Source organism: Antedon mediterranea, chromosome 5 (genome assembly GCF_964355755.1).
Source record: "Antedon mediterranea chromosome 5, ecAntMedi1.1, whole genome shotgun sequence".
Classification (NCBI taxonomy): domain Eukaryota; kingdom Metazoa; phylum Echinodermata; class Crinoidea; order Comatulida; family Antedonidae; genus Antedon; species Antedon mediterranea.
The window spans coordinates 23,640,610-23,668,344 of NC_092674.1; the positions used below are offsets into that span (position 1 = coordinate 23,640,610).

Here is a 27,735-nt window from a genome sequence, read left to right on the forward strand (position 1 = left end):
GCTCCGGAAACAAGTAAAAGTATTGCACAACTGACATGCGAAGAACCCATTATTCGACTCTGCGCATGTTTATTATGCTATAGTAACCATTTATGTCAAAAGTGGTTACCTTTGACATAAATGGTTACTATAGCATAATAAACATGCGCAGACTCGATCTATTATTCGACTCTGCGCATGTTTATTATGCTATAGTAACCATTTATGTAAAAAATGGTTACTTTTGACATAAATGGTTACTATTGCATAATAAACATGCGCAGAGTCGAATAATGGGTTCTGCGCATGTCAATTGCGCTATCATAACCATATTTGATATAAATGGTTACTATAGCATAATAAACATGCACAGAGTCGAATAATGGGTTCTGCGCATGTCAATTGTGCTTTCATAACCATATTTGATATAAATGGTTACTATAGCATAATAAACATGCGCAGAGTCGACTAATGGGTTCTGCGCATGTTAATTGTGCTATAGTAACCAGTTTTATCGAAAAATAAAAAGGTAGAAAATTTGCAATTTTTAGAAAAAATCCCTGTACTATAGTACAGGGAAATTTTCGAAAAATGACCGATTTTCGATCCTTTTATTTTTTGACATAAATGGTTACTATAGTAACCATTTATGTCAAAAAATAAAAGGGTCGACAATCGGCCATTTTTCGAACATTTCCCTGTTTGTTGCAAAATTTCGACTTTTTTATTTTTCGATAAAACTCGTTACTATAGCATACTTGACATGCGCAGAACCTATTATTCGACTCTGCGCAAGTTTATTATGCTGCTATAGTAACCATTTATGCCAAAAAATAAAAAGGTCGGAAATTGATAATTTTTCGAAAATTTACCTGTACTATAGAACATGCAATTTTTCGAAAAATAGCCAAATTTCGACTTTTTTATTTTTCGACAAAACTCGTTACTATAGCATAATTGACATGCGCAGAACCTATTATTCGACTCTGCGCATGTTTATTATGCTGTAGTAACAATTTATGCCCAAAAATAAAAGGGTCGGAAATTGATCATTTCCCTGTACTATAGCACAGGAATTTTTTCGAAAAATATCCAAATTTCGACATTTTTATTTTTCGATAAAACTCGTTACTATAGCATAATTTACATGCGCAGAACCTATTATTCGACCCTGCGCATGTTTATTATGCTATAATAACCATTTATGCCCAAAAATAAAAGGGTCGGAAATTGATCATTTTTCTGTACTATTAGTACAGGGATTTTTTCAAAAATATCCAAATTTCGACCTTTTTATTTTTCGATAAAACTCGTTACTATAGCACAATTGACATGCGCAGAGTCGAATAATAGGTTTTGCGCATGTCAATTATGCTATAGTAACGAGTTTTATCGAAAAATAAAAAAGTCAAATTTTGGCTATTTTTCAAAAAATTTCCTGTACAAAATATGGCCAAAAAAATTATTAGAGGTAACATGCGCCGACCACATTATTTTACCAAAAATAAAGGGGTCGAAAATTTGCAATTTTTCGTAAAATTTCCCTGTACTGTACACCAAAAAATGATTATTGAGGTAACATGCGCAGACCACATTATTTGTTTCTGCGCATGCCATTTTGCCAAAAAATAAAAGTGTCAAAAAGTTATTTTGGAAAATTTATCTGTACTATATTATATATATTTTTTCGAAAAATGGCTAAAAAACGACTTTTGAGGTAACATACACAGACCACATTATTTGTTTCTGCGCATGCCATTTTGCCAAATAAAAATAAAAGTTTCGAAAATTCGTCAATTGGCCAATTTCGAGCATTTTATTTTTGGACATAACTTGTTACTATAACAAGATAAGATGATGATAGTACAGAAATAAATATTATGGCATAATAAGTGAATTTGAAAAGGTGTATATTTTGGTTATTTTGTAAAAAAAAGTGAAAATGGCCAAATTCCATATTTTTCACAGAAAAAAGCCATGATAACTGAATTTTGAAAAGTTCATATTTTGCCCTTTAAGAAAAAAAAATTCTTCTGTATTAGAAGATACTTTTTTTTTAAATGTAAATGCTGAACATTTTTTTTTATTGTTGGTTACTATGACTATAAGGTGATGCATGTGCATAAGACAGTGGAAATCGAATAAATAACACACACTTTTTTTTAATAGGATTTATGCTAATTGTTTTATAATATACCTTGGTAACCATGTAAAAAGTATTCTACTTCAGTGACTACATTTAACTGTTGGTTACACCGTTTAAAAACTTCAAACAAACTAAAATCATACATTAAATTACAGAATAAAGAAATATATAATAATAATAATAAATATATGCAGTAACTGCAGCAGAATAATGTTGCCATGATCACTTATTGTTATTACAGCGCGCTCATTGTTAACAGATCATTATCCACTAAAATATTTTATATAACACACCTGATTGTATTCTTGCAGTTTGATTGGTTAATTAGTCATCATGTAATTGCTCTATTGCACGTTCAGATTTCTGTAAATATTTTGAGAATTTTTGCCATGCGAGACGTTGACTGATCGCATTTGGAAATCAACTGTTTTACTCATAATCTAAAGTTGAAGCACTGTCTATTTCAATGGCCTAGCTTCCCAGCCTAGCATTCATGAATGATTTATGTGGATAAACTGAACAAAAGTAGGTGTGTTATAAAACAAAATAATGACTATTTTGTATTTGTTGAATGAAGAGAATATTTCAACTGCTCTATTTTCAACTCGCCTCATTAAAAATAGTCAATTTTTCAACCCATGAAATATTCTCACCATTCAACTCAAACACATTTATTATTTGTATAATAATAAAGCTTCTACAAATATAACTGGGACACTCTTCTTCCTTGAATATCAAATGCTCTGTATTAATGTATAGTGCAGTAAAAACTGCAATTTGTAGAACTGAAAATAATGCTAAACTCACTTAAATTTCTTACAGTTCTGAATTTTTCCTTTAGTTTTTCCTCATTAACCTAGTTGGATTTTTTGTCCTTGTTTATCTTTCTCTTTTATCTTTTATTATTATTTAAAGCTACTCCTTTTTAGATTTTCTTACTGTCTTTGCAACTTCTTTATTTTGAGATTTTGGAAAATCTTCCATAGATGCTACAAATGAATGCTGCTTAAAAAAATCACCAACACATCTTTTTGCTCTCGATTTAACTAAAACAAAAGAGTAGAGAAATTCTCAAAAATTATTTAATAATAATAATGGATGCTTTATAAAGAGCTTAATATAAATGTCAAGTGTTTTACACAAGCAAAAGAAACCATGAAAATTTGAGGAATTTTGTTTAAAATATTTGTTTAAAAAAATTTCCAAAGACAAATCAAGGAATTTTAATAATATAGCAAAAATATTGTAAAAAAATTGTAAAATTCAGATTCGCTGGGGTTCCATTGTGAAATGAAAATGAAGAGTTCTAACAAAAATGGTCATGAGGAAGTTGATGCAGAGGAAGCATTTTCACTGTTCCAGCTTCTCAATAAGTAATTACCAGAACAAAACTTAAAGATGTATTGTCCCTTGAAACACAAAAAAATGAAGGTCAAAATATTCTAAATTTAAATTGGCCATATCAAAGTAAGATTAAAGTTATTCACTTTAAGTCAAAATTTCGAGCCAAAAACAAAAAGTTTACGTAATTAACAGGTAAATTAATTTGATTACATTTCGTCTGAAAAATCGTCGCGAGCGAAAGTAAACAAAGATTTCAAACCACGAGTATGCATTATGCATGATGCTAATTAGGATTGTTTATAACTCGTCACGGTTGAGAAGGTGTTTTCACACAGATCGCGAGGAATTAGTCAAAGGGACAATACATCTTTAAAGGAACTTGAGTGGAAAAAAAGGCATTTGACTATCCTATAGAAGAGCAATGATCCATTTGGTATGTTTGTGGGGTGCACAGCCTACAGGCAGCACACCCCACCTCCTATGAAAATAGACTAGTATTTTGAGAATGAAACCATTGTACACTCAGGTCGTAGCTGGGCTTCTATGCAACTCATTTTATAAAAACAATACTTACCATTGCTGTGGTCTGTGCACTTCATATGTAACAGTTGATGTGATAGACATCTGGCCAGTGCTTTGAATAGATCCTAAAAAAGATAACAATCTGAATATAATTTACAATCAATTCTAATATTAGTGGTAATGATCATTTAACGCATCTGCATTTTCATATTTTTTAATGCTAACTATATTTTGATAACTTCTAATACAGTAGAAAGCCACTTTTGTGACATCCTTTAATAGGGATGTACTGAACCAGATGCAATATAAGGTCTAAAATTACTGTATGGCTAACCACTATTCAGAGGACAGCTTATAAAATAGGAAACATTTTGATGGATCTTATAGGTGTCCTCTTTTATTAGTTCTAATTCAATTCAACACACATACCTTATTTGCAAATTTGTCATCCTTATAGTGTGGTGTCAAGTAGTTAACCACAGCATCTGCTGCTACACGTCGCATGTCCACATTCTGTTTAGCGAGCGCCTTTTGTTTTTCGTATGACACATACATGCCTTCATTGTCAACTACACCCGCTTTGAAGCTAACTTTTTTGGCAGCTTTGCCATTGGAATCATCCTCTATTTTTCTCTTTAATGATGGTTTCTTAGATCCTTCTTCTGGGATCTCATCTCTAGCGTAAAATTAATAAATATCTTATTTGAGGCATGTTCACATTCAGTGTTGATCATGCTTACAGATCATGATCAAGTCAAGTATTCCATGTTAACCATAAAAATTATCAAATAACTGGATCAGCCTAATCACTTTAACATGATCCATGTTAGAGAAGTATAATTATCCTAGTATAACATGATTAATTATTATTCAGAAGACAAAATCAACCAATCAGGATTAATTAGTATTAATTTAGTATTTTTAAGTCATTGCACAACCTTATTAGCCAGGTGTTTATGCCACAAATTACCTCATTAGCATAATAATAATTAATTTTTTTCTTAAATATTAAACTTATAACAGATCAAGATAGTTAAGTCATGATATCGGGAGAGAGAAAAAGAGAGAGGCGGAAGGTTCCAGAAATTTGGAGTAATCATATTATTATTATTATTATTATTAAATTTAGGCTCTAATAGGCCGTTTTTGTTAATACTGTACTGTATGTCTGTATGACATTTTTCACACCTTTAAAGCATATCCTTTAGTTTATTAAAAACACTGATGGCCAAGATTGCTGTTATTACTACCGTCTATAGTTCGATGTTCAATTTTTTAAACACCCTCTCTTGTTTTGACCATGCATAAATTTCCCTGAACAAAAATTTACTAACCCTTGTTTTTCAAAGAAATATTTTATCACTGGTCGTTTACTTGTCTGTTTATCTTGAATACTTTCATTGTTAACAGTGCTTTGTTCAGTTTCATCAGAATCTTTACTTGGTAATAATGTGCAGTTTTTCTCAGTTAACAAACAACTGTCAATTTCTGATACAGACAAACCTTTAGAAAAGTTTAAATTTGTTGTGGATACAAAATTTGTATTCATTGATGTTTCAGTTACTTTATTTTCACTTTCTTCCAGATTTTTATCAGTTGAGTAAAGTTTATTTTCTATAGAATTTCCTACACTTGAACCTTCATGTTTTCTGTATAGAATGGAGGATGCCGTATCAAATCCTGCATATTTTGTTACAATGCTACTTGATTGAATTTCTTCAATTTCAGTGCTACTAAAACATTCTTTATCATCTGGTAACTCTTCTGAAATGTATCCATCTGCATTTTCTTCAAGTTCTGATTGGTTAGTAGTTGTTTTCAGATTTGTTGTTGTCAATTCTGATTGGCCATTGAGCAAGCTTGAAGCAGTTTGAAATGCCTGGTGATGTAATGGCTGGCTCAGTCTAGAATGCTTGACCTGTTCAAAGAAAATAAAGTGTCGTATATTATAATTTTGTTATTTAATCTGTGAAGTTGGCAAACTGCAATATACAATATTTATACACAACCTAAGGAGTACTAGGATGTAATATACATATAGCACAAGGCTCATATTTACAGAAACTTAGGGGTTCCGAATCCTTACCAATGATTTTGATATGCCTTGTTCATCTTCATATATGCTTTTTGAACATGATATACTGTCGTCTTTGGGATGGAGAAGTGGATGGAGTTCATTGTTTTTGGTTGACTTCTTTATTTCATTTGTCTAAATAAAAAGATAAGTATAATAAATAGTTGGTTGTAGATAATTCTATCTACTGTTGTTTTATATTTTTATATATTTATAAAGCATCCTGTTATACACTTCTTGCTGTTGGACGTATTTCCAATTTTTGAAAAATAATGTTATAAGCTTACAAATGTTTCAAATATTTTCATCTATTAGGTGGTATTATAGTACATGCCGATGCATATGGTGCACAAGACTTAATGGACACGCTTATTCACGAGGTTGGACACAGCCTAGGTTTATGGCATGTCTTCCATGGTGTCACAGAGATGGCTTGCGATGATGAATGTTTTGAAACTGAACCCAGCCTAGAAATTGGTGATCTAATAGCCGATACCAACCCAACACCTTCGAATAGATATTGTCGGGATCCGTTACCGAAAGAGTCTGATGGGCATTGTGGTTTAGGCCACTTTTATGACACACCGTTTACGAATTACATGAGCTACGCAAATGATTCATGCACCAGCACCTTCGAGTTAGGTGATTCGCTTACATTGGCATGGCAGCCTCCACTTAGCGGGCACAACGTTGCATTAAACTCGGAGCTGTGCCAGGAGTACGTGACAGGAGATGTTCTTATACAGTATGGTAACAAAGCTTCCTCACCACATTCTAAAATTGCATATGGTGATTATTCACCGCAACAAGCAACGGGTTAGTGTTCTTAAGCATTATTATATATAGAAATCCTGTTCATTTCGTTATTAAGTTTCTTTACTGTTGTATATAGGTCCTCCAAACACTGCCAGATGTGCTATAGATGCCGTAGCTAGGCGGATAGATCAAAACGAATGCGAATTCTGCAAACTAAAGGTTAATTTTAAATATCCAGTAATCCCATCAAGACTGACCGTCTGGGTGACGACAGTACGCACTGATCGAGCAATCCACGATATTGAATTAGTGACTGTCAACCGAACTCGAATCAGTCTAGGTGCCGCCGATGTTTATTGTGACATCCCCTACAGCACTAGAATCAACAACGTTATGGAACCAGTGAAATCTGTGATAATCTACACAAATGGCCTCTATGTTGCAATTGATTCTGTCCAGTTGATACCAAAACCTGAGCACGGTGGCTGTAAGACTTGTAAGCCGATCAAGTACATTCTAACAAGAAATCCACCATTTGAGGGAGAAGTCGAGAAACTGGTAGATTCTACAACATTTGTGGACGAATCCGTCAACAAATTTACAAAATTAAAAAAAAAATAAGCTCAGAAAACGTAGTATCTGACTTATCATTACCACTTGTCATCGGAACCGGATTTAGCTTTTGTGGAAATGGTATTATTGAGAGTGATGAGTCGTGACGATGGAAACATGTTCAACCACGACGGCTGTAACGTCAACTGTAAAGAGGAAACATATTTCAGTTGCGAGGGTGAGCCTAGCCTCTGTTACCGTTATGATGGTGACGGTCACTGCGAGGCTTTTGAGAAGGAGACGAACGTTGCAGATTGTGGTTTTTATACTCCACCAAGATTCTATGATCAGTGGGCTTCGTAAGCCCGAGGCAACCCACGATATCAAGGAACAGAGAGTAACATCTATGGAGAACCCCGAGGGATCAGGTTTGTAGCAACGAGTTAAAAGAGGAATTTGCATGGTATCCATGCAGGGCCGGTTTTCATGACCAAAATATATGGTTGAAGGTTGGGATTCCTATAGAAGTAGTTGCGACTAGAGTTCTGATTTATATCGCTGGCGATGGTGTGACATCACGGACAACACCTCCTACACGAGCATCTGTTACGTTAGTGGACACCAGAGGAGTTAATCATGTTTTGAACAAAGATGTACCACTCCTGTGTACTTCCACAGCCACGTTTAATGTAATACATGACCTCAGCAAAGATTTTACTACTCACGAGAAGTCTTCATCGAGTTCGATTACAAATATGTCAGAATTTCAGGTGTTCGCCTAAGATCTTTGAAAGATTTTGACCTATACAATTTACAATCGTGCGGTGATGATGATCTGTACAATCCAGTTACCAAACAGTGTAACCGGTACTCGTGTGATATGCCCACATGTATAGTTCCAGAGGTGCAACACGCAACTCTTAACCGACAAGTAGGTGATATTGTGAAAGAAGGAGACATTTATACTATACAATGCAACAAAGGTTACAGACCAGTGTACAAATTTGAGATAATGTGTGTAAACGGCCAAAGACCACAAAGTGATATGTACACCTGTTGATTGTGGGTTTCCTAACGTCCCTTACGCAGTGACGTCATGTCCAGAAGGAACGCTCTATGGAAGTACTTGTAATTTTGAATGCAATGCGGCAGCAAAAATGCAAGGAACAGACAACCGGGTAACCTGTTTAGAGGATGGTGGATATTCTTTACCAAATGCAATTTGTAAACAAGAATGTGCATCACCAACAGAACCAGAAAACTCGTTTCAAGTTCCTAAATCAGAAAACTACGTTTGCCATTGGAAGCTACGTTATTTTTAAATGTAAAGCTGGATACCACATTAAAGATAATCCAAAGAGCCGACGAATTCGTCTAAAATGTGGAGATAATTTCGAATGGTTAGGTCCGTCGTGTGTCCGTAGAGAATGCACTCCTCCTCCTTCCTTCTATAACGGATTGTATAGTTGCAGTAATGGCAACTATCTTCATAGTGAATGTAGAATTCATTGTCCAGGTACCATCAATAGCGTGGCTACTGTAAAGTGTTTGAAAAAAGGCTGGGATAAGACTTGGGATGAAGCGTTTGAAGGTTCTCGTCAAAATATGGACTCTCACAACTGTCCAGAACCTGAAAATAGCAACCAAGTGAAGTTTACCTGTAATTTAAATACTTACACCATTGGTACAAACTGCACCGCAGCCTGTGCAGATGGTCATGAAGCTGCGATATTCGACAATGGTGAGCCTATAACTTACACGTGGAAATCGCGCTCAAAACACATCATCTGTACAGATCAGCGCCAATGGTACCCAGATCCCTCGGCTGTCTCCTGTGTCAAAGTCTCTCAAGAGAACTTTGTCAGTGACGGATTTTTCGATAGAATTAACAACCGAACTTATTGTAACTGGGACGGTGGAGATTGCTGCGTGTCAACTGTTACTGATAATGAGGTTATACCTTTCCCGCCAAATTGTAAAGCAGACTGTACGTCTCGTGACCCCAATGCTGTTGAGAACTAATAGAAATTAACCATTCCTGAAAATTGTAATTTTCCGTTGGAAACACAATACAATCATTTTTTACTATATATAGGCCATCATATTTAATAATTGAAACGAAAAAGTTATTATATTCAAAAGTATCAATTTTACGGTGAAAAATTTAAAAACAATTTTGACCCAAATAATACATGCACGTTGCCGATGTTCCCGTTGCAGGCATAAATAGTTCAGTTGGTATGTTTGTTTGTATGTATTTTTGTTACTGTTATGTATGTTAAGGGGGGATGTGGATAGAGGTACTTGTCACCTGCTGATTATGTATATGTTAAGGGGGGATGTGGATAGAGGTACTTGTCACCTGTTATGTATGTTAAGGGGGGATGTGGATAGAGGTGCTTGTCACCTGTTATGTAATGTTAAGGGGTGATGTGGATAGAGGTGCTTGTTACCTGTTATGTATATGTTAAGGGGGGATGTGGATAGAGGTGCTTGTTACCTGTTATGTATATGTTAAGGGGGGATGTGGATAGAGGTGCTTGTCACCTGTTATGTATGTTAAGGGGGGATGTGGATAGAGGTGCTTGTCACCTGTTATGTATATGTTAAGGGGGGGTGTGGATAGAGGTGCTTGTCACCTGTTATGTTATGTTAAGGGGGGATGTGGATAGAGGTGCTTGTCACCTGTTATGTATATGTTAAGGGGGGATGTGGATAGAGGTGCTTGTCACCTGTTATGTATATGTTAAGGGGGGATGTGGATAGAGGTGCTTGTCACCTGTTATGTATATGTTAAGGGGGGATGTGGATAGAGGTGCTTGTCACCTGTTCATCCCTTTCTTTTCGCTGTTTTTGTATGCAGTGATAAAGTTTAATAAATAAATAAAAAAAATAAATAATAAGTAACATTTCGGTAGATACACCAACAGTAAATATTAATCTTACAGCCTAAAATGATTGAAGACCTCAAGTTAAGCCTTGTCTACACTATCAAACTTCATGTGATGTGCCCATATATAGACATTATGATGTCATATCACTACCATATTTAAGCATATCACTACCATATTTGGGCACATCACACTTTTTTGTCAAACTAGTTTGATAATGTAGACAGAGCATTAACTAGCTTACCAGACTGAACAGCTTAGCTTTGTACATGTTAACATGGCGTGAAATCTTGAACATAGAATGTTCCCCATCTATAGCACAACATTGTGGTTCCCACTCACTACAATACAATAAGTATTTCTAACAGATTAGATATACTCGGATTCTTTATACGATATGACTTATTTATTGTCACAATGACACAATTATAAAGATGGTTCTTTACTTTATGCACTTAAATTAAGTAACATCAGTGCCTTATATGTAAAATATTAGAATTAACATTCAATTTTCTCATATTACTTGGAAAGTACATTCACTCCAGCCTTTCACAATTTGTTGCATTTGTTGATGACGACAACTTTTGTGACAATGATGATTTTAATAGCATAAGAATCGTATGAACAATACCTACCTTGCAGCTAACTGGTCAGGCATGCTTTCATAAAATGTCTCATAATTTTGTTTCAGGGCTTTTTCTAGAAGACCAAGGCAATGCTCTCTTGTCTGTGATAAATATAAGAATATTTTAAAAAGGTTTAACAAAATCTGGAGACGTTTTAAAAAACAAACATTGGGTAAACAACAGAAAATAGAAATATATAAAAATCGATGGCTATTTATTTATTGCAAAGAGCATCCTACATTTGGTTGGTTTTTCCATTTTAAGTTTTTAGCTGAGCAATCGGAAAAATGAGACAGAATAATTCATGCCATGTGACACAATATCACAAGATACAAGATAACTTTATTGTCAAAATTGTTAACAATTTCGAGATATGTTTTGTACCTGAGTAGAATAAATAATACGATGTGATAACTATATAAATAAATACAAATGATACAAGTGACTATCTTGAAAAGTTTTTGTTAAATAAATTGCATGCTATGTACATTGGTGAAAATCTGAAACGGTTTGTGGATATTTTTTCCTGTGTCAGTCTAACCCTTCCTGATCTACTTATAATGATGTCTGAATGTAATGGGTGTGATGGGTCTTGCATAATTGTGTCAAATTTCTTAAGTATGAATATATTAAACATTTCATCTAAAGATTTCACTTCTACACCGATAACTCTGCTGGCCTTGTTTACTAATCTCTGAATTTGACTTTTACTGTTTACATTGATATGAGAAAACCAAACAATAATACAATAAGAAATGATAGAGGAATAAAACATATGAATGACCAATCAAATGGCCAGGATACATTTAGATGATTTATGTTTATACAGTACTAACACATTAAAAATGTTCTTACCACTATTTTTAGACCAGCAATCTTTGAATTCTTTGCATCTCGTAATGGACAACCGTCTGTGTTTAAATTGTATGAAGAATATAAGATATAATTCTTTGTAATAACAAAAATAAATATATATTTATGGTAGTCTGATGTTTAATTTTTCAATCAACATAAAATTCTTCCTTCAGAAGTAGGAAAGTTGATGTTAAGTAAGTGAGTGTTGGTGATCTGTTCAACCATCACCATAAGTGATAAACCATCACATTTCGTGACCAACCAATCACATTTAGTAATCAATCAATTGCCTTTAGTAATCAACCAATCACCTTATTGTATATTAATTTAAAATGTTTAAATAACAAATACCTGGGATACTTTCTTCTTCTTCTTTCACAGCATTATTCTAAGAAAAAACAAACAAATGATCTTTTCAAAAAAGCTTTTTTATTTAGACTTTTTTTTATTAATTCACTGTGTGTATGTGTGGATATTGGGAGGCGTTTTCTTGCTCATCACCACGACAGTTTTGGCGATGACCGACAACTTATCAGTTGACCTGACACAGTCAGGGCATCAGCCCTCAGAAGTTTTAAAATTAACCATAGGATATTGACATTTTTAAAAAACTATCTGGGGCTAAAAAACAGTGTTTCATTCATTCATGGCCAGTATTAAAATATTTAAATTAAGCACGGGTAAACACATTTTTGTTATTAAATGAAAAGCATCCATCTACGGTAATATTTTATAGAGATGATATGCAAATTTTAAATCAATAAACCTTTCGTCTTCGTTTAAATTCAGTCATCATAAACTTTGGAATTTCTTTCTTGGTCTTGACTTGTGCGTCCTGAATCTCATTGTCGCTGTCTGAGAAGTCGTCTGCATCAAATTTGGAGTTGGCGCCATCATATTCGGAATAAAAACTAAATTAATATCAAATAAAGAATCATTACAATTATTTTTTTGTGTAAACTCATCATGAAAACTGAATTAAACAACAATACACACATATCTTTGTATATACCACATATATAGATTCCAGGCCTCTGATTGGACAAAAGCAGATGATAATTCCTATCATCAATTCAAAAGTATCACTAACAGAATGTGTAATTTTCAAGGTCTACTAATGTTGCTGCTCTGTGGCTATGAACAAGATAACTGCAACCCTTGCAGTCTGAAAGGTATATAAAACAATATATATATATATTTTGTCAATATTTTGTACATCTGACTTCCTTACCTATCAAATCCATTACGACCGCCACCATACAAATCTGCGAAATGCGCACCCTTAGGTGTTTTTCCAATCACCTCTCGTACCTCTTTCTTAGGTTCTGCCTTTGAAAAGGCACTAGTACGCATCCATTGTACGCGCTGAGTTGTCTTTTTACAGTTCTTACAAAAGTCACATGATTTGTTGCATTCTGGGATAGGATCTTCAAAATACCGGGCAATTTCAGCATGTCTGCATCTACATTATGGTAAAGACAATTGTTAATGCACTGTGTAGTGAATTTATTTTAGTTGGTTCCGAGCTTTCTCAGGCGTATATATATAACTCCACGCGACGTACACTGTCACTGAATGATAACTCATACAAAAAGTATATTTAACTCAACTAGAACTTTTATTCCTTGTAACTCGATTAATACATCTTTCTACCCTTACCAGTCAAGCCTTATTTTCTTTATCACCTTTCCGTTTATCTACTCTGATCTTATTCTCTCTTTTCTTTCCGTACATCTACTTTGATCTTATTCTCTCTTCTCCTCTAATATCTATTACATTCTACTTTTATACTGGATATGCAAATTTTAGGCTTCAGAGGAGGATAACATTTTCCCTCCAAAAATTATACGATTTTGATTGGCTAATAATAAGGCGGACCTGGTCTAAAGCATCCTTCTCTAAACACAGAGAATCACAACATAAATAATATGACACACTGTAAATGAATCATCTACATCATAGCAAACTACACATTGAAAATTATATTTGATCACTGTAAAACAAGTTCATTGAAGTCATTTAAATATTGTGCTTAAAAAGATTAAAAGATTGAGAGATGGCGATATTCAGATATAATAATGGGGTATGGGTTTAAAGATGTTTTTCTATTTTAAGGCAAAGAATATATATCACAAGAATGAGTAATCCGCGATTTTCCCTGTAACAGTAATATTGTCCATGTGGTAGGGCGCCGCCATAAGTGTGGATGTATCTGGGATGTATACAACTTTTTGTGACGGTTTCAATAATCAAAGGCTAGACCACCGGTAGTATTTTCATGATAAAAAATGTTATCAACTACATGCCAACATCATGTTAAATACTATTTGGATATTTAATTGTTCGTTTTATGCAATTTATTTAGTAAAAACTGCCGTTTAAACAGTTTGCTTTATCAACCGGGCGCTACGATAGCGTGACCGGGCGTGTTGTTGTTTACGCGTTTTCACGAAGGATAGTTTAATAATATTCCTATATTTAACTTGTTTCTGGTAAAACAAATAAATGTTAATGACATTTAACATTTTGTCCTATTAATAACATGTATTTTATACTAATTTATATCATAAAAACAATACTTAATTTACCGGGCGTAGAGTAGTACACGGCAATGGTAAAGAATAGGCCGTGCTGAGTAACGATTCGTTGATTTTTGGTGTTGCTGTGTTAGGCCTTTTTTGTGAACTAACTTAGCATGTTAGTAAATAATTGTCTGTAAAAGTGAATGTACACTAGTTTGTTAATAAATATGAATTATAAAATAGTTTACAATTGCAAAAACTATTATCATAATTCTATTTAATGTGACATGTAATATCTATATAAATCAAGTCTTATTTTAGTATGTATACATCCGCCCTTATGAGGGCGGGCATCACTCACTGGAGCTCTCTGTTACAAATTTCTCATGCAAAAATCGCGGAATACTCATTCTTGTGATATATATTCTTTGTTTAAGGTCACAGCACAGCATTTTTGTATCGTATGGCTTATTGCTATTCAATGACTTAGTTAAGCTACTTACGATAGTCCTTCGCAATAGTTCACAAATGTTTGGAAGCTTTCCATGGCAGCTTTGTTGACAGCAGATGCTGCATCTCCCTATAAAATTGAAAAGTTTTAAATGAGGTGGTTCCAATACCAGTACTTTCTACCGCATACTGTACACAATGTTTGACTGTTCAATGAAGATATCAATGGTACAGAGTAGAGATGAATCAACAATGGTACTACAGGGTCTCTGGTACTAATAAATGCCATCATTGGTACAGGGTGTTTGATAACAATGAGTATATCAATGAAGATATCAATGGTACAGAGTAGAGATAAATCAACAATGGTACTACAGGGTCTCTGGTACTAATAAATGCCATCATTGGTACAGGGTGTTTGATAACAATGAGTATATCAATGAAGATACCAATGGTACAGAGTAGAGATAAATCAACAATGGTACTACAGGGTCTCTGGTATTAATAAATGCCATCATTGGTACAGGGTTTTTGATAACAATGAGTATATCAATGAAGATACCAATGGTACAGAGTAGAGATAAATCAACAATGGTACTACAGGGTCTCTGGTACTAATAAATTCCATCATTGGTACAGGTTGTTTGATAACAATGAGTATATCAATGAAGTTACCAATGGTACAGAGTAGAGATAAATCAACAATGGTACTACAGGGTCTCTGGTACTAATAAATGCCATCATTGGTACAGGGTGTTTGATAACAATGAGTATATCAATGAAGATACCAATGGTACAGGGTCTCTGGTAGCAATGAATACCATCATTGGTACAGAGTGTTCGATAGCAATGAGTATACCAATGAAGATACCAATGGTACAGGGTCACTGGTAGCAATGAATACCATCATTGGTACAGGGTGTTTGATAGCAATGAGTATATCAATGAAGATACCAATGGTACAGGGTCTCTGGTAGCAATGAATACCATCATTGGTACAGGGTGTTTGATAGCAATGAGTATATCAATGAAGATACCAATGGTACAGGGTCTCTGGTAGCAATGAATACCATCATTGGTACAGGGTGTTCGATAGCAATGAGTATACCAATGAAGATACCAATGGTACAGGGTCTCTGGTAGCAATGAACACCATCATTGGTACAGGGTGTTCGATAGCAATGAGTATATCAATGAAGATACCAATGGTACAGGGTCACTGGTAGCAATGAATACCATCATTGGTACAGGGTGTTCGATAGCAATGAGTATACCAATGAAGATACCAATGGTACAGGGTCTCTGGTAGCAATGAATACCATCATTGGTACAGGGTGTTCGATAGCAATGAGTATACTAATGAAGATACCAATGGTACAGGGTCTCTGGTAGCAATGAATACCATCATTGGTACAGGGTGTTCGATAGCAATGAGTATACCAATGAAGATACCAATGGTACAGGGTCACTGGAATGAATACCATCATTGGTACAGGGTGCTCGATAGCAATGAGTATATTAATGGTACAGGTTCTCTGAGAGCAATGAAGATACCTGATACACGGTCTCTGTTAGCAATAAAGATATCAACAGTACTACAGGATCCCTGGTCGAGAAGAAAATATCAATGGTACAGGGTCTGTGGTAGCACTAGAGATAACAGTGGTACAAAGTACCTGGTATCAATGCAAATACCAATGGTACATGGTCTCTAATAGCAATAAAGATACCAATAGTACTACAGGGTCTATATTTTGGGGCAACCTTTGTGGCAGTTGAGCAAAGGTAAGTTTCTATATCTTAATTTTATAATAAAAATGTATTTACCTTTTTTTTCTTTTTCTTTGCCATCTCTTTTTTCATAAAGAATGCCAGCTTATTACGATCATCACGGTTGTAGTACAGCCTACAGAATGCTGGTTGACCATCTCGACCAGCTCTGCCAGATTCCTGATAGTAACCTGCCATTGACTTGGGCATGGTAAAATGGGCAACAAACCTAATACAAGATAATATATTTGGTGAACAGAAATGCATTCACATGGCTCTACATACATACAATAAATCCATGCTCAAATGTGTAATACTGTATTGTGACATTGTTTTGTCAGAATGAAAGGCTCCATCATCTTTATTAACTATAAATGCCCATTTACACTAGGACGTTAATGATTGATGAAAATATATATATATGCTTCTTTTTTTTAAATAAAACAAAAAAAATCTAAAAAGTATTCATCCAATAACTATAGGATAACCATCTATGCTACCTTTGATGAAAATAATATTTTCACACATCCAATCAAATGAAGTCATGATTAGTAAGAGAAATAAAATTGTGACGCTACAAAAATTTTATCATTAATAATAATAATAATAAAAAATTAAATTTATAAAGCCATAATGACAGAAACAAACTCTAAGCGTTGTACATAAAAATAACAAACATCTGGTCAGCTTAATGTAAAAAATCAATATCAACAATTTTGAAATTACACAATAAAAAAAGACATAATCATTGATCATGACATCATTTAATTGTATTATTCTTTAGTTCTAGAAAAAAACTTGTAAATTTTCTTTGGTTTTATGAGAGAAAAGTTTATGTTTATCTAATCATTGTTGATCATTTTTGTCCTAGCAGCTTTTTGTAGCAGCCTTAAGCCTGTGATTAACTTGTGTATATAAATGTTTACAAGCTGAGTTTAGTACCTGACATTAGCTTTGTCAACTCCCATTCCAAAGCTAATAGTTGCAACAATGACAGGAACAATTCCTTGCATCCAGTCATTTTGTACTTGTTCTCTTTCTGCAGCCTTCAACCCTGCATGGTATGACTTGGATTTAAGCCCTCGATAGCTTAGTTTGGCAGCTACTTCATCACAAGAATTACGACTTAATGCATAAACAATGCCACATCCTGTGTCACCCTAAAAAAATAAAAACATTGTTGTTTCATTTTGCTTTCTTTAATTTTTATGGGCTTGATAAAATATCATCAGTCAGGACTACACATACATCTTTATTATCAACTTCCGAACTGGTTGTTATTTTTCTAATTGGACCATAACCCTTCTTGAAAATCTGTAGGATTATGTTTTTTTTTTAAAGTTTAAAGATTGAAAATAAAAATAACTGTATACGGTAGAGTACCTCTTCTGACTTCGCTAAAGCTCTCTCCGCAAATATCTTTAAATCTTCAACAGGGTCTTCCAACTGATCTTTAAATCGTACTTCATAAAATAAATTTGATCTAAAACAACTAGTCTTGAACAGTTTGGGGTTGTTCATGTTTAAAGACAGAAGAATGTCCCTCTTTACATGTGGCGTTGCTGTAGCAGTCAATGCAATACATGGTATATCAGATAATAACCGTTTGACTTTTCCGAGTTTCAGATAATCGGGGCGAAAATCATGTCCCCACTGGGAGACACAATGAGCTTCGTCTACTACAAAATAACTTAATAATTTCTTCTTTTTTAAACTGATCAGAGTGTTTTGAAAGTGTTGTTGTGCAGCCAATTCTGGTGTTATGTACAGAAGTTTAACCGTTGGATTTTTTTGGTTTAAATCATCTAAAATCTCTTGTCGTTTTGTAGCACTAAGTTTTGAGTTTAAACTTTCTGCTTTAATTTTAAACTTTTTCAGATGTTCAAGTTGATCTTGAATGAGAGCAATCAGAGGCGATATAACAATCGCTATCCCTTGATGCATCATGGCAGGAAGTTGATAACAAAGAGACTTCCCAGCTCCAGTTGGCATTGAAATAAAAACATCATTCTTTCCTGAAAATAAAAATGTTTTATCAATTTACTTGGATGGATGGCAAGAAGGAAGAGATTATTAGATTTAATTTTAAGATGATTTTTTTACAGTCATGTGAGGGTGATCGTTCAGAGGCAATAAGAATTTACATTAATTAGGCTTTTCTGCCCTGTTCTGATCTTTTTACAGGTCATAGCAAGGCCTAATAGTAATTAATGATGCAATAAATATAACAATATTTACAGCATACTACAGACAGGTAGGCCTATAATAGTATACAAATAATGAATGTTTATGAGTGCAATGGTACAAATAATGGCACGAGGTGAATGATGAAAGGTTATATCAACGAGGCAAAGCCGAGTTGATATAACCTTTCATCATTCACCAAGTGCCATTATTTGTACCATTACACGAATACAAAACATTCATTATTTGTTTTATATAACATCTAGACGTTTTTTTTTCGTACACAAAAATGTTTCAAAAAGAACTATTTAACGATCGTTGAATAGTGCGTACTATTGCACGCCATGTGACCCACATTCGTCCAATCAAATGACAGGAATTTATATAGGTGTTATATAATATATTATAATGACTCTGGACATTCACAAATTTTAAAAAAGTAACTGAAAGAAAGTAACTGAAAGAAAGTAACTGAAAGTAGCCCAGCTAGGCTAATTAATTAAATAAACATACATATATTTAAGAATACTAAGATTCATTCAATCATATAACCTACCATCTGTAACACAACGAACTGCTGCTTTCTGAACATCACTTTTAAAGTGTTTATGTCCGAATGTTTTCTGTAAAACTTTGTACAATCTGTCTTCAACTGTCTCAGCAACAGGCGGAAGGCCAGCTTCAGAAGTCTCTTTCTTGGTAGACGTATTTTTGACAACGTCGTCTTGGCCTGGGCCTAGGCCTAGGCCTACGTACGAGTCTTTTTCAGTAATGAAATCTGTTATCTTCTTGTTATTTACGTCAATTTTCGCCTTCTTCAGTTTTGTTGACCTTTTTGGTTTTAAAACATGAGTTTTCACTAAATCTATAGATGACATCCTGACAGACAGACCCAAATAAAAAACATTAAAATCTGGTTACCTGGCTAGGCCTAGCCGTTTAGTACTAGAAGTAGTAGACACACGAGCGAAACAAGTGTTTCTTGCCTGCGATGCTGTCACGTCTAAACACGTCAGGAAGAGATCCTTCGACCGTGCATGCGATTTTTAAATGACCCACAGGTCAAAATTTACGTCACAGACGGTTTTCTGCTGTTTCACCTTTGCATTTATAGGGATACGAATAAAACTGTAATTTATTCACTAAAAGATTTAAGTTCAACAAAAGAATATCGGCATACTATATATAAATATAAAAACATAAATAACAATAAACAAATATAAGTTTTCACGCACATCATTTTGGGCATCATGCGTGCAAACTTACAACTTATTTTTGCATAAACAATACTCAGTTGTCGATTAACATTCAGATCAACATGTAAGAAGGTCGGAAAAAAACAGAGTTGGCCATTTTTGGAAAATAAGATAATTAATAACAAATGTTTTTGAACGATTCGTTTTAATTCTAGGAATACCGAACACACGGTGTATTTTAAGAATGTACAGAGCAGAAGGAGCACATTTCAATTATAAGGAGTTTAGTACACACATGCAAATGAATTGTAAGAAAAAGTTTTAGCAAGTTTGCTAATGTAAACCAGTTAAAAAACTGCAGAAAACAAATTTTGCAGAAATGTCTACATTTAGCAAACATAGCATGGTTTGCAAATTCGAAAAAACTCCAAGTTTGTAAACAAAAAAATGGCAAGATTGGAATGTGTAGACTATGCTTATGTACGGGTACTGTACATAGCTGGGCCCCGAGCTGGGCCCGCTGGGAGACCACTCTTTGATTAAAGAGGTTACCCAGTAGGCCTATAAAATAAAATAACAAATAACAAATATAAATATAATCAACTAGGAGGAAATTACCTTATAAGGTTAAAACACATCCAGTCACGAAATGCTATGGCATTAGGCAAATCAAGAAAGCTGAAAATAAATAATTTTTTATTAATCTTTATCGTTTGCTTCAGGAGAGCAACTTGACTGTTTTAAAAGTTCTGAAATTGTGGTGGCCACTTGCGATTGTCCGAGGTGTTCAAACAATCAGCAGACCAATTGTTAACTTGTTTATAGCCAGAGATCTAAATGGGTCAGATGAGGCTATTACAGTAAGACCAAGATGCTTTTGCAAATTAAGGAGAAAACATAGCTACTGGGCTTTGTAACAATCTGTCATTTCACTCTATACATTAATTACATGAGTAATGATCGTTGGATTGTCAAAATTGAATGATTGATTGATAAAATCGTATCTGTATATCTGTATTTTCACATTCTTTCACTCTTGTTTATTTTGTTGCAATTTAAGGAACTCATTTCAAATACCATCAAAAGTATACAAATATTCATTAATGAATTGAAAATAAAATAAAATTCATAATTGATTTTTGGGCAGCAGTTTTTACTATTACGTGTATTATTTCTGCTCGTAGCATGCTCTGCGTAGCATCGAATATACCCAGTAAGTAAATTTCCTATGGTTAGATAAATTTAAAAACTTTAAATATATCTTTTAGTATAATGTTTTTTTTTCTTCGTATTAAAGGCCTTAGCAGTTCTGACAATTGTATTCCAAATAGCATTTGCTTCATTTCATTGGTTAGATGACATAAAATCTATACAGCCTGCTTTTTTGAAGGTAAGAAATTAAAATGTGGATATTGATTAAAGGTTTGCTTGGAAATTAAACATTAGTGACGTTATCGCAATCCCAATTTTACTATAATATGTGGATCTTAGTTCATTACAATATTACCATATTTTATATATTTTTCCCTACTGTGTGTAAGGCAAAACATATGTCTTACTTATCCAGATTTCTGCAGGTAGAATATGTATTCATGCGTGGAGAAACATACAAGTCATATATTGAAGTTTATAACTTACGTAACATCCGAAATATAATAATTCCATTTTGTACCACATTATATCGTTTATCTTTTGTCCCATATATTATAGCATATTGGAACGAGTTCTAAAACGAGTAATAAAATCAAAAATTCTTCATCTCTTTATTAGTTTAAATTATATTATTGACAACCAACTTGTTTAAAACAGAAAAACGTTCGTATTATGATACAGTTGTTAAGAAGGTTAACCAGATTCACACTAAGTAAAATTTTTATTTTTGGATCCGATCTTCTTTCGAGATTGTGAAAATGCTTTTTAGTTTTATTATGTACAACAATTCTGGAGGAATTTATTGATATTTCTGTTAGTTTCTTTGCTGTTATAATATGTTGTATTAATTCTTATCTGAGGCGTCTTGAAGCTAAGGTGGTTCCACCTTGTGAGGCACCTCTGTGTAAATATTGAGAACAAAAAAAAACCTTGAACAATTTACACACAGATAATGGTAACAATTTACAACTTACCGAAAGCTGCTTTTTATGAATAAAGCAATATCTTCGTTCTGAATTTAAATATTTTCCAGCTGGCATAATAAAAAAAAAAATTAAATCTCAATTCAAATCAAAATTTTAAATAATTCCCAAAATATGTAGGCCTATTTTTCATTCTTTTTCAAACCAGTAATATTTTCAAATTTATAATTTAAAAAAAATCCATAATTAGACTATATTTAGCATTATTAATATACTTGTGGTACTAAATTACCTTTGATCTGCAAAATTAAACTTGAAAAAAGGCCCATCTTGAATCAAGCCCACTTTTCAAGATAGTATTTGGAGTTTAAAAAAACGTATGGTGATAGTTAAATTAATGTTATTAAATCAAAATAAATTATATGCCTAATGCAGAAAAGGTTGGAAAATATAAAGTCGGAAACATTCCTAAATGGAATAATTTAAATAGTTTTTTTTTAATTTGTTCTATTTCTCCACCTTTGACTATTACTACAATGTCAACAAAAACTTAAAAGAAGGAATATTTTAAAACTAAGCTGACCTGAATAAAGGTCTGTTTCTATGTATATGTTGTTGTATTGTATGGAATTATGAAAATTAAAATATAAAAAAAATTCATTTGGAATGTTACATTGTAATGAGATACTAAATTGAAAATTAATTTATATTAACTGTTAATACTTATTTGCATTAATGTCTTATATTAATACTATTTTTTTCTTTTAGAAAACAGAGAGCACATTTGTAGACAGAAAACATATAAGGAACTTTGATATATGTTGTGTTACTCTGGGATTTGCGGTAATAATGATTGTGATCTTTAATTACAATCCTTTGAACTACAAAAAAGACCTAGCCTTACTGTGGCAATGTTTTACTTTAGTCCTAGCAATAGACCTAGCAATTTACTGATATTCCATTATTAGTTGTCTGCTTAATGAAGGAGATTACACTCCTCCCTTAATCCCTTTCTCTTATTTTGCACCTTAATCCCTTTCTCTTATTTTGGAGGATCTACAACCTTTAGTGTTGGATATAATTGTGATGGGCTTTCTGAATGGGTTTATTCCTATATTTTTCTCTCTTTTTCTGTTTATTTTCTTTCTAATTTGATCCCTGAAACAGGTCTTATTAATAGTGTTACTTATAATTATTTATATATTGCTATATATATAATATATAATTAATTTATATTTAACTTTTTCAAAATAAAAGTGTGAACATGAATAAAAAACCCACATAATCTCATAATCAAAGATGTAACAATTAGGTTACAAATTGACAATTGACAATGCGTTAATAACAATTGATTGAAAATTAGACCATAAGTGTCGGCGGGGGATAACTCAAATTGATTTACACTTTTGAAACCTATAGTGATGTGCTGTAAGAATTGTATACAAGATTCAGAAGCAATTTAATTAAATCCCTTACTGTCGAAAAGAACTACAATGATTTGTATTGTTTTTAGGTATTTTTTTAGTCTATTTTGGATCCCCGGAATTGTGGTAATTTTTTACACAAGTACTTTAGGCGTGTCTGAAGAGATTGCTGAGATGTGCGTGGTACCATTACAGATGTTTTCGGTGTTCACCTTAATAGGTAAAATTACTTTGGCTGTGTTATAATTATAAATAGAGGTACCCAGTCAGAGGAATGTTGTGACCTTTGACCCTAAGCTTTAACGACTCCATGAATACTATTGACTAAGTTTAATCAAATGCCCACAACTCTCACAAAATACTTAACTCGCCACCGGATGGTCTGTTTTAACATCAACTTGGAAATGGTAAAGTTATGGTATTATGTCAATATAACTATTAATTTACTCTTTTGAGATGATCCCTTTACCTAACTTTCCTTTATTTGGTATGCAACACAACAGGTTAATGTATAGGCCTACACCCCTGTGGAGAATCTAAAGTTATGAACACCACATAAGTGGGATGAAGGACCAGTCATACTGATCAAATTTGGAGGAAATCCAAGTTGTCTTATCGTTTTAAAATGTTGTCAGAAATAAACGACTGAAAAACAGAACCTAGTTAGCCGATGCTGGCTTAGTAATAATATTACAGTACACTATTTCTAAACAGAAGTAAAAAGGCCTTGTTTCTAATTATTGTCTTTTTTAGTTGGATGGCGATCTCATGTTACGTCATGGTTGATATTACATAAGAAGACGGCGGTAGTGTTTCCTAGCTCTGTTATACGAATGATCATATTTTTCGCCGTTTTGAATCTATTTCCACTACTTGGGTATGTTGTATGTTCTATGTTCACTGACGTTTATCTGACGGGTCCATGATTTGTTTAGAAAAGGACGGAAGGCCTCTCTTTTATAAATAACACATCTGTCAAACCATGTATATGCAAAAGGCGAAAGACAAATTATAACTAGAAGTCCACTCCGAGAGTGCATACCACCTACTGTAATATTCGCTTACATAAGATTTCACCTGGAAATATATATATATATATATATATATATATATATATATATATATATATATATTAATTAATTAAATTTCAGTATATCACCGGGCGGTTTAGAATTAATGTTCTTTGCCTAATGTGTTTATATATATAAAAAAAAGTATCTCTTCTGAGATCCCGCTTCGTGAATAAAAATACTGATTAGATGAGGGCGTATCAATTTGATCTCTGGTGCGCGTGCGTACAATTGAGGACTAGTGCTGTTCCGCCGCCGTACCACGCCGAGAATGTTAAAGAGTCGCTATCCAATTGAGTTTGAACAATACCATGAAAGCCCCAGTGGTCTAATGGTTAGGGCAACTGCATATCAAGCAGACGGTCCGAGTTCGAGTCTCGGTTGGGGCGACTTTTTCTCATTCTCACAGATTTCCCATCTTTATCGTTTCAAATTAATTGATTAAATTTCAGTATATCACCGGGCGGTTTAGAATTAATGTTCTTTGCCTGATTTGTTTATATATATATATATATATATATAGCCCGGTGATATACTGAAATTTAATTAATTAATTTGAAACAATAAAGATGAGGAAATCTTTATATATATATATATATATATATATATATATTTGTGTCTTAATGCTGTGTGTGTGATTAGGCTAAATTCACCACAACCATGTGTATGCGAATTTGGTTTAACGTTTATGTAACCAGCTTTTCAACTAACAATAGTTTCAGATGACTAACAAGAACAGCAACGCCAAAAACAAACGGGTGAATCTGAAAAGAAATATGTTTTTAAAAACTACTCGTATTAAAAGGCTTATACATTAAATAGAATTATGTTTTAATATTACAAATCATAAATTATAACCCTTGCCTCTTGTATAACAATGAGGTTTTTTTTTTTTTGGATATCAAATTGTTCTTAAGAAAATGCAATTTCTTTTAACACTAACAGGTCTGACAATAATAATAAAAAGTGGTCCGGAATTGCCTCCAACATTTAATGGAGTGGTCCTTGACCATATATCTATCTTTATTTAAATTTAGCTAAAGATCTTGCAATAACATTTTGTCTGAGTAATCTCGCTAACAAACAAACAGACAGACAAAAACACGCGATCGACTACATATACCTCCTTGGCGGAGGTAATTTATGAAACCACAACAGGTTTCATGAAGGTGATACACGAACTTCCATTGCCGTTCGCCACTCTTTGACATAATTATGCTGGCATTATAAAGTAACTAATGTAGGTACGTTTATCTCCTGATTTTTTTACTGTTACAGGATACATGGAGCACCTTTAGGAGTTGCAGCACTTCTGTTTGGATTCATAGCGGAATCACTATCCGTCCAAATAGCAACATTTTTTGTAGAATACAAAATGGTCAGTCTTATCGATTGTTTTGTTTTTAGTTGTAACTAATAACAGTATTATAAGTTGTTTAAGTTGATGTTTTAAATACCATTAAAAGTGAATTTAAAACAAACCTTTTTATTACAAATGTCAATACAGAAAAGAAGCCTCCGTCTAGTTGCATCAAGCAAGCAATATGGAACGGCAACATCGTCGACTACTGAAATCGAAATGATATCTTAGAGGGAAAAGAATACCTCGTAATCACAGATGCACTATTTAGCTGTAAAAACAAATGTTGTAGTCACTAAAAACACATTAATATAGAAAATATTTTAGGGCTCGTGAAACAAAATAAATTAAACAGGTTATGTTTAAAATTATTGATATCTTGTGATTTAAAACATAAACACCATAATAAATTCCAGTTATTTAATTGGACGATTGTGGATCACATGGTGTGCAATAATACGCACTATTTAACGGTCGTTCAATAGTACTTTCAAATGCAAATAATTTATCCAGGTACGCCAGTTGGTGCAGGGCCACATGCAACACATTTCTCCAGGTACGTCAGTTGGTACAGAGTCAATGAAACTAATTTCTCCAGGTACGCCAGTTGGTACAGGGCCAAATGCAACTAATTTCTCCAGGTACGTCAATTGGTACAGGATCAATGCAACTCATTTCCCTAGGTACTTCAGTTGGTACAGGACCAATACAACTCATTTATCTAGGTGCGTCGGTTGATACATGGGTAAAATGCATATAATTTCTCAAGTTGCGTCGGTCGGTACAGGGCCAAATGCAACTCATTTCTCATTTCTCCAGGTGCGTCGGTTGGTAAAGGGGCAAATGCAACTATAAGCTCTTGAGGAAAATTAGCATTATCATCAACTCCACATCACCCACAAAATGTGAGTTTTGACATTCAATCATAATCATCAAAAGACCATTATTATCTTAAACCGGGCCCACGTGATTGATCGGTCTGATTTTAAAAGTTTCCAAAACTAAATTTTATTTATTTTATTTTTATTTTTTATTTGAACCAGATTTAATGAGAGTGATCCATCCAGCAATTGCTGATAATTTGGGACCCTCAGAACAGATAATGCACAAATACAACTAAAACAGAAAAGGTTAAGAAACACAAAAGCCTATAAATGAAATAAATTACATAAGATTTAAAAATCTGAATAAGAAAATTTGGAATAGTAAATATGTTAAATTAAGCAACAATAATAAATATATATACTTAGATCTAATATTTACAACGTCTAGAAAAGTATTACATAGTTTGGAAAAAGTCTAGTTTTGAATTGCAGATACATATGAGAAAGACTATGGAGCTGAAGGACAGTTTGAAAATTTCTTTTTTGGAGTCTTTTCTGAAGATGAATAGTATGGGCTTGTCTAAAGTGATCATCAGAGAGGTGTGACATAGGATGAAGTTTGAGAATAATGAATAAAGCTCTGTTTTGGATTTTTTTGTAGTTTATAGTTAGTTATTATTGGAGTTAGAACCCCAGACTGAGCAGCAGTAATCAAATCGGGAAAGAAATAAAGCATTATAAAGAAAAAGACATGTCGACTGGTTGATAAATTTAGAGGTGCGTGCAAGAAGAAGGAAGTTTGTTGAGTTGAGTTTTTAACATAAAGCAGAAGTGTGCAATTTCCCAGATTTTCCAGATCTAAATTAGTAAGTCCAGAGGGAATATCATTAATAATGGTTTTAAATTTATATAGCGCAAAATACAAATAGTCTCTATGCGCTGTTTAGTACAAGTGTGAAAATGAAAATGTTGATGTAAAATAAACCACAAAATAGCCTAAGAAAACAGAATAAATTGACCAAGACAACAGAAAAGGTCCGAAAACGGAATCTCATATCACCACACTGTTTCACTAACTTGTCAAGACAAGCTAGCTATTTATTCCCAAGTGTCAT

At 33.5% G+C, this 27,735-nt stretch overlaps 1 protein-coding gene, 2 long non-coding RNA genes and 1 pseudogene across 4 annotated transcripts; 3 read left to right on the forward strand and 1 right to left on the reverse strand.

Annotated features, from left to right (window-relative positions):
• Nucleotides 1–2,152: 2,152 nt before the first annotated feature.
• Nucleotides 2,153–20,511, reverse strand: LOC140049937 (ATP-dependent DNA helicase Q5-like). Of its 2 annotated transcripts, none has more exons than XM_072094888.1 (17): nt 20,486–20,511; nt 19,593–19,771; nt 17,871–18,502; nt 17,430–17,647; nt 16,545–16,716; nt 14,771–14,847; nt 12,977–13,207; nt 12,512–12,656; nt 12,097–12,133; nt 11,746–11,801; nt 10,900–10,991; nt 10,509–10,605; nt 6,078–6,200; nt 5,326–5,909; nt 4,421–4,667; nt 4,044–4,116; nt 2,153–3,171 (listed from the first exon to the last, which is right to left on the reverse strand). In XM_072094888.1, the coding sequence occupies exons 3-17, from the start codon at nt 18,477–18,479 to the stop codon at nt 3,041–3,043; spliced, it is 2,892 nt and encodes a 963-aa protein (XP_071950989.1). In that variant the 5' UTR covers nt 18,480–18,502; nt 19,593–19,771; nt 20,486–20,511; the 3' UTR covers nt 2,153–3,040. The 2 variants fall into 2 exon arrangements, with proteins under 2 accessions (XP_071950989.1, XP_071950988.1); XM_072094887.1 differs by having other exon boundaries at nt 19,228–19,771.
• LOC140048914 (pappalysin-1-like) lies at nt 6,425–9,567 on the forward strand (annotated as a pseudogene).
• Nucleotides 20,512–20,644: 133 nt separating the features above from the next.
• LOC140049943 (uncharacterized) lies at nt 20,645–22,779 on the forward strand. Its single transcript, XR_011845331.1, has 3 exons — nt 20,645–20,727; nt 21,165–21,257; nt 22,711–22,779. It is a non-coding gene; the product is annotated as an uncharacterized lncRNA (long non-coding RNA).
• A 1,415-nt stretch (nt 22,780–24,194) lies between these two features.
• LOC140049942 (uncharacterized) lies at nt 24,195–26,001 on the forward strand. Its single transcript, XR_011845330.1, has 3 exons — nt 24,195–24,243; nt 25,715–25,814; nt 25,944–26,001. It is a non-coding gene; the product is annotated as an uncharacterized lncRNA (long non-coding RNA).
• Nucleotides 26,002–27,735: the final 1,734 nt, after the last annotated feature.

Excerpts from the sequence above, each read along its gene's own strand:
- LOC140049937 (XM_072094887.1), bottom strand. The coding sequence starts at position 19,549 with ATGTCATCTATAGATTTAGTGAAAACTCATGTTTTAAAACCAAAAAGG. Across the intron at positions 13,208-14,770 it reads AACTATTGCGAAGGACTATC|ATGCAGACATGCTGAAATTG; the intron begins GTAAGTAGCTTA and ends ACCATAATGTAG. Across the intron at positions 10,992-11,745 it reads TTGCTGGTCTAAAAATAGTG|ACAAGAGAGCATTGCCTTGG; the intron begins GTAAGAACATTT and ends TATTTATCACAG.